This window comes from Myotis davidii, unplaced genomic scaffold (genome assembly GCF_000327345.1).
Source record: "Myotis davidii unplaced genomic scaffold, ASM32734v1 scaffold513, whole genome shotgun sequence".
Taxonomy (NCBI): domain Eukaryota; kingdom Metazoa; phylum Chordata; class Mammalia; order Chiroptera; family Vespertilionidae; genus Myotis; species Myotis davidii.
In genome coordinates this window covers 1517498-1525206 of record NW_006284436.1, presented here as the reverse complement: position 1 = coordinate 1525206, position 7709 = coordinate 1517498, and the positions used below count along the sequence as shown (strand labels likewise).

The 7709-nt window shown below is 43.6% G+C and overlaps 1 protein-coding gene across 7 annotated transcripts in view; it reads left to right on the top strand.

The window, feature by feature from the left end:
- The window catches only part of RPS24 (ribosomal protein S24), a 7366-nt gene extending 217 nt beyond the window's left edge, over positions 1 to 7149 (top strand). Inside the window, exons 1-8 of one of the 7 annotated variants that reach the window (XM_006754815.2) lie at positions 202 to 333; positions 1325 to 1390; positions 1486 to 1695; positions 2946 to 3056; positions 3183 to 3185; positions 3679 to 3696; positions 6504 to 6525; positions 7063 to 7148. In XM_006754815.2, coding sequence (XP_006754878.1) covers positions 217 to 333; positions 1325 to 1390; positions 1486 to 1695; positions 2946 to 3056; positions 3183 to 3185; positions 3679 to 3684 — 513 coding nt within the window. In that variant the 5' untranslated portion in view covers positions 202 to 216 and the 3' untranslated portion in view covers positions 3685 to 3696; positions 6504 to 6525; positions 7063 to 7148. Of the gene's footprint in view, positions 1 to 201; positions 334 to 1324; positions 1391 to 1485; positions 1696 to 2945; positions 3057 to 3182; positions 3186 to 3678; positions 3697 to 6503; positions 6526 to 7062 lie in introns of those variants that run through there. The other 6 variants (XM_006754820.2, XM_006754817.2, XM_006754816.2 and 3 more) reach the window with 6 other exon arrangements.
- Positions 7150 to 7709: the final 560 nt, after the last annotated feature.

Here is a 7709-nt window from a genome sequence, read left to right as displayed (position 1 = left end):
GCCCCGGGGCAGCCGGCGGGGTTTCCAGGCTGCGCTGTCGACCGGGACACGCCGGGCGTCAGAGACGGGCCTGGGGAGGAAGGGAGGGAGCGGCTGCTGCGTTTGTTGGCTTCGTAGAGTTCAGAGGATCGGGTGGCGTGAAACACTTAGAACCCACAGTCGCAATGCGGGACAGGCGGTTTGCGGGGGACGGCAGCCCCCGGCGCGTTGGGGCGAATGAAACCGCTGTCCCGTGCGAGCCAGAGTGATGCCGGCTGCTGGGGTCCTTTTGTTACGCCTCGGGGATGCCGCTGCCCGGGACGGGAAGCAGCGCCCCAGGTTGTGACTAGTGAGGTCCGTCATTTGGGAGGTCCGGCACCGGTTTTTTTAAGTCCACTCCGCTTTGCGAGCCTTCCCCCTGGCCCTTGACTTCCGTAATTAGGTACTGTTGAAGTGAGCTTTGATGTGGTTTTTCAAACAAATTGAAATCTAGCAACCAGACGTCGTTGTGTGAAAGCATTCCCCCTTCTCCATAATTTTGGTAAAGTTTATTTTGGTTTGCAAACATGCTAAATGTCCACACCCCGTGGTAGTTAGGAGAGCTGTTGGGCCATTCAGAAGGGAATCGGGTTTTCTGGGCTGTCGAGCCGGTCCCTGAAGAAGGGTAGTTGCATGCAGGCGTGCAGCGCTGTCGGGTTTGTGCAGGAAGCTGAAACGCGGAGCGGTGACGGAAGCACTTGGCGAGTCCAGGTTTAGTCCAGAGAACGTTCTCAGCTGGGGGTGACTTTGGTCTCAGAGGGGACAAAGTCTGGAAACATTTTTGGTTACAACTGGGAAGTGGGGATGCTCTGGGCACCTGGTGATTAGATGCCAAGGTCGCCACTAAAACATCTTAGAATGCTTAGGGCAGCCCCCACAACGGGACTTCCTGGGACCACCGTGTCCTAAGGCAGAGGTTGAGATATCATGCTCCATTCACATGGTGCCCACACCAAAAGGAAGGAATACGGATTCCCACGCAGCTGCTGGCTGCCTTTTCTTGGTACTTAGCTTGTGTGTTTGGGTCCTGTGAGCTAGGCCCACCTGGTAAGTGGGTTGGGAGGGAATGGGAATTTGGGACTTTTTTCTTTGTATTGAAGCTTACCTGTTATGAGTCCCTGTGGCTCTTGAGCATTTGAAATGTGGCTCCTGCAACTGCGGAATTGCATTTTAAATGTTATTTAATTAACTGTCCACATATGGTGAGTGCCCACTAGTTTGGACAGCGCAGTTCTAGATCTTGGAAAATCACAACAAGGCCAAGAGAAGGTTGAGTAGTTTTATTAACTCATTTTACTGTTTTCAGAATGACACAGTAACCATCCGGACCAGGAAGTTCATGACCAACAGACTACTTCAGCGGAAGCAAATGGTAAGGAAGGGGCACATCACAGTTTGGTTAACTGTTCTCCTTTTTTAAAGATGTGTTACATTATAATAAATACTAAACTGGACATTTCCTTTTAGGTCATTGATGTCCTTCACCCTGGGAAGGCAACAGTACCCAAGACAGAAATCCGGGAAAAACTAGCCAAAATGTATAAGACCACACCTGATGTCATCTTTGTGTTTGGATTCAGAACCCACTTTGGTGGTGGCAAGACCACTGGCTTTGGCATGATTTATGATTCCTTGGATTACGCAAAGAAAAATGAACCCAAACACAGACTTGCAAGAGTAGGTATCTTCATTTTGTTACGGCTGCTGAAGACATTTTTCAGTAGCATTGTATTGTGGGTAGAGTTAAATAAGCAAGAGCAAGCAGTCGGGGAGGGACAACATACAGACCTAATGAGCTCTTAAGGGGTTAAGAGAATCCCTTGATAAAGGAACAGGTAGAGTCTGCAGCATTTGAGGGGATAGCTTTTGAGCTGGGTCTGGAAGGGCAGGTAAAGTATTATTCCTGGGGATAGGAACTAGAAGTGGGGGTGAGTTTGGAAAGATATAGGTTGTTGCCAAATAAAGTGAGATCCTTTGTACCAAATGTCTGAATTTGGACTTAACTCCCATAGGTAGCCAGGAGCCAGAGTAGTATTTGGGTAGTAAACTAAACTAGCAAGTAGATGACTTTTTTTTTTTTTTTAATTCTCACCTGAGGATATTTTCCCATTGATTTTTAGAGTGGAAGAGAGGCAAAGAGTGAAATATCAATGTGAGAGAAACATGGATTGGTTGCCTCCTGCATGCATCCTGACCAGGACCAGGGTCTGGGCAGGGGAGGAGCCTGCAACCCAGGTACATGCCCTCGGCCGGAATCAAACCTGGGAACCTTTGGTCCGCAGGCCAACGCTCTATCTACTGAGCCAAACCAGCTAGGGCTGGATTGTTAGTTATGTCTATCCTCTGAAGTCCTTTTTCTCCTTGCTATTAGATAAATCTTACAGAAGAGCTGTGAGGGAAATTATTGTGGTCTGGTAGATGTTGCACTCTTTACTGGGTGCTGGGAGGTGTTGAGATGACATTGAAGCTGAGAGCCTTGTAAAGATACGGACGAAGTCTTTTAGGCAGCAGGAACAGTAAGTGCAAAAGTGGAGAGTGAAGAGTCGGTTATAGCAGTTTCCATGGAGGGTGGGTGGAACTCATGGAAAAGGCTCCTTTGTCAGCTGGGAGTAATCTGGAGATGAAATGGAAGAGACTCTGAAGAGAAGGCGAATGTTGGGGGGCCTTGTTAGCTGTAGGTTCAAGGCTGGACAATAATAGCCGAGTCCCCTGAACTTACCATGCAGGGAGTGTTGAGTGGACATTTGTTTCCTGTGCTATTTATAATCATTGTTTCTTAATTTAAATCCCTTTCTGCTCAAGTATTAAATGCACCTGAAAAGTTTGGGGAGTTGCATTTCTTGAGCTCCAGCCTGGTCCATTTTCCTACCAGATTAGTGGGTAATGATGCTTTGCAAATAACCTATATACATTCCTTTCTCCTTCAGCATGGCCTATATGAGAAGAAGAAGACCTCAAGAAAACAGAGAAAGGAACGCAAGAACAGAATGAAGAAAGTCAGGGGGACTGCAAAGGCCAACGTTGGTGCTGGCAAAAAGGTATGGCGCATCAAGGAAAATACAGAGGTGTCAACTGCAGGTCTTTAGTTTCTAGAAAAAAGGGGTTTTGTTTTCTTTAATAACTTTTCTTAATGTTTCTTCCCTCCCACTACTTCTGGATTACAGAAGGTAACGTATTTGAGAAGCTATAGAATGTAGTATCCTAACACCACGTCAGTAGAGTAGCTTCTCCCACAGTAGCTTTGCCACAGCTCACAGATTAGCACAACACGGCGGCCACATTGGTTCAGTGATCACCCTGGTGGGCGCCTTGCAAGCCCAATCCGGAGTTTTCATTTTACTAATTGGCACAGGCTCACCAGGATGCAGATCTAGTTTTCTGAGACTGAACTTACTTTAAAATGAACAACTGGGTTAAGAAGCAGTTGAATCAATGTGGCCTGTGTTCTGGCATGCTGGAGAGGCAGCTGAAATCTGAATTGTTGACCTCTCCAGTTAGCCAAGACTTAAGTGATTTTAATGATGAGCAGCTTTTTACCAGCTTTGCCTAGCTAATTCTAAACAGTTGAATTAAGGTGTTGGGTTGTTAAGTTAACAAATAATCAAGTGTTCTGTGAACTTTTTTTTTTGCCTTTTCCGTCTTGGATTTCTTGTTCATCAGAAATGAAGTGTCTGGCAGGTACAGAGATTGTGAGCACGGTGTGGGATGCATCACCTTCACTGAGTTTGCTTTGATGCTTTGCATGTTGGCTTTTGAACAATAGAGTTTCACAGTGTGGTTTATCATAACACCATTAGAGGCCCGATGCACACAGTTCGTGCAAGAGTAGGCCTTCCTTCCCCCAGCTGCCGGCACCGGCTTCCCTCTGGCACCTGGGACCCGGGCTTCCCTCACAGCCCCGGCTTTGTCCGGAAGGTCATCTGGAAGGTCCTCTGGTCTAATTACCATATTACGCTTTTATTATTATAGATTGCTATGCTTTAAGATAGTGTACTGTGAACAAAGGAGGAAAGGTTTTAATCACGCTTATTTTGGAAACTCAAAAATGCATGTTCCGGTGTGAAGTGGAGGAAGGTGGATATCCTACTTCGTAGGCACCCTTTAACTTCACTTGGAAAGCTGTGTCTCAGAAAGTTACATACTCAGGAAATGGCTTTACTTAACACAAGGCTTGGGAAAGGTCCTCTCCACTTATGAGCAGTCTTTTCTTGGGGACTTGAGAGACATCCATTCTCTGCAGCTCTGATAATAAACTGGCCCAGGAAACTTGGCAAAGCTTCTGTCCTGGGATCCTCCACTCAGAGCTGCCTTTTATCATGCCATTGTGTTTTACTCAACTTTTCATCTGATAGAAATTCTAAATTTACTTACTGAATTTTAGAAAGAGGAATGGGAAGAGAGAGAGAAAGAAACACTGATTTGTTCCACTTATTTATGCATTCATTGGTTGGTTCTTATATGTGCCCTGACCAGGAATCAAACCCAAAACCTTGGTGTATCAGGATGACACTTCAGCCTGCGCTCTTTGGTCCCTTGAGTGTGGCTCTTCCACAAAATACTGGCTCTTCCACAAAATACCGACTTCTGCGCATGGGCTACGAAGTTTCAATCGCACTGTATATGTGCGCCCGCACGTGGTATTTTGTGGAAGAGCCACACTCAAGGGGCCAAAGAGCCGCATGTGGCTCACCAGCCGCAGTTTGCCGACCACTGCTCTAGCCAACTGAGCTACCTGGCCAGGGCTGATTTTATTTATATATATTAAATATTTTTATTGATTTCAGAGAGGAAGGGAGAGTTAGAGAAGCATCAATCAATGAGAGAGTCATTGATCAGCTGCCTCTTGCATATGCCCCTCAGTGGGGATTGAGCCTGCAACCCGGGCATGTGCCCTGACTAGAGATCAAACCATGACCTCCTGGTTCATTGGTCAATGCTCAGCCACTGAGCCACGCCAGCTGGGTGGATATATTTTTTTAATTAAAAATTTCTCAATATAATTGTATATTCACATGAAAGCCTTTGATGAATATGCTTTTCCTACACATACTTAGTCAGAATAGTGCAGTTCCCAATTTTAAATACATTTTGCATATTTGAGCAGTGTAAACCAGTTGTAACGTGACTGAGCTTGGGCTGGGAGTAGTAGGATTCTGAAACGGGTGGTCACTGCCCCTGTGTGCTATGACCTCCCCTTCTCTCCCTCTAGGCCAGGCAGTAAACGTGTTCTGCCTGCACAGAACTCAGATCACACTGACTTCCCAGCGCCATGGTTAACGTTGACAAACTGCCAGAGCTCTTATACCTACCTGTTGACAGAATTTCTGGAGATTGCAGAAAAGAATCAGTCCATATTTATTTGTCTTCTGATCTAGATCTGAAGGATGTTTAACAATTCTTTTTTCTTCATTTAGCCTGAGTCTCATATGTTAGTGCTCAGTGGTGACAGGTACAGAGGGGCTACCTGTGGGGACCTGAGCCATCACTGTCCTACTTCAAGTTGTACTGGTGCATCTCACTAGCACTGCTCTGAAAAGCCGCCTGGAAAATGAATGCATAAATGAGCACGTGCATTTTATTTTTTACTTATTTGGTTTTAGAGAGAGAGAAAGGGAGAGAGAAGAAAACATTTATTTGTGACCCATTTTTCTTTGCATTCAATAGTTTTTGCTGTCTTGACTGGGGATCTAACCCCCAACCTTGGTGTATCTGGATGATGCTCAATCAACTGAGCTACCCTGTGAGGGAGAGAACGAGCACATAACATTTTTTGACTAAAAAAAAAAAAAAAAAGTCAGGCATATTAGTGTTCCTGTTATTTTAGTTTTTGTTTAGGTATTGGTATTTGCTTTTTACCTTTTGAGTGCAATGAATTATTTTAAATTAAGGAATACATAATCTCATGTTTGAAGAACAGTTGAAGCATTTTTACCTTAGCTAAATTCTGCCTGTTTTAATATTAATTTGCACTACTGTTGTTAGCTGTGGATGGTGGCTTTTAAAGTATTGAGCTGAGGCACATTTTAAAAGACTTGCTTGATCATTTAGACCTCTCCCATATGGTTCCATTAGACGTTAGTCTGGGATGATTATCAAGTCTGTCGATGGTGCTAGTGTATAAGGGTGCCCAGCGCAATCAATGTTGCTGGGCAGAGCAGAGGTATGCCTACTCCATCTATAAGTAGGCAGTGGCAGCCTGGGTTGGGATTAGCGTTGTACTGATCTCTTCATTGTGAAGTCATCACGCCACCTTGTTTGCAAAAGAGCCTGAGTAATCAGGCAAGGTATTCTCAAAAATTGGGAGGAATAAAATCAGTGAGTGTGTCTAAGGAGTGTTCTATATACATTCTGCAAAGAAGAGAATGATCATCTTCGAGGTATCTGATTGCATGCACGTAAATGCAGATTATTTTGGAGTTTAAAAGGGACTATTAATGAATGTCTCTTCCCCCTCTTCCCTTTTCCCTTCCCTGCCACTGATTCAGTGAGCTGGAGATTGAACTACAGGTATATATAATTCAAGCTTTTCATTTAGAGCACTAGACTTCTTCATTTACTGACACAGTAATTTAAAAGTAGAGCATGCAAAGTAGATGTAGAAGTAGATTTACAAATGTGCTCAAGAGTTGTGTTTTAAATACTAATAGTGACATGGCTTTGTTTTTTAAATTTAGTAATATTTAACTCATTGTTTGTTTGTTTCCTAACTTGAATGTTCTATTTGTTTTTTATTTATTTATTTATTACATTCCCCCCCCTTTATTGATTAAGATATTACAACTGTGTCCTCATCCCCCCAATGTCCCCTCATCCCCCCAATCCTGCCCTCACCCCCTGTTGTCCACATCCATTACTTAAGCAAATGTTCTCTTTCTTGATGCTTACGTTGTGTCGTGATCATACAAACCTAACGTCATTCTAGGTTACTAATAATTGTTCTGCATGAATGTCATTAATTTTGGAGTTTGTTGATGACTTTGAACTTGAATTTTTAAAGTTCCGTTCAGCAGTTGCTAACTAAATTTTTTTTTCTTTGATTCACAGAAGGAGTAAAGATTCTTCGGTGACTTTATCTGTGATGGTTGTGCAGATTTTTCATGAGAGGATTAATAAACTATAAACTTTTATGTGTCTGGTTGTTTGATTTTTACTGGGTGTGTAACTAGTCTTCTGTTTATCGGACTTAAGATTGCTGCCCCCAAGTTCACATGTTCCATTAATCTAATTCACTGAAAACTTGGTATGATGGGGTGGCATTTATCCTTCCGTTTAACAGCACAAAGACATCAGATTAGAGAATGGGCAACGTGGGAGCATGCAGGGCCAGTACGGAGTGCTCATTTTACCATTCGCCATCAGTGTAATGGTGTTTCTGAAAGAGACACCTAAAATCTGATTCCTTTTTGTTCTTTCTAGAATGCACTTAGTTCTTGTTACTGAAAAGATTATTTGCTGGCCTTAATGAAAATCAAAATTATTAGGTCACATTTTTATTTATCCTGACTAGGATCAAAATTGTTACCTGTGTGTTGTAGGTTTATGCTTATGGGCTAAGTGAGTGGTTTATTATGAGTGGGGAATTTTTGTTTTGTTAATCCACCTGAGGCTATTTTTTCATTGTTTTTTTTGGGGGGGGAGGGGGAGACAGAAACATCAGTGTAAGAGACCCATCGATTGGTTACCTTCAGCAG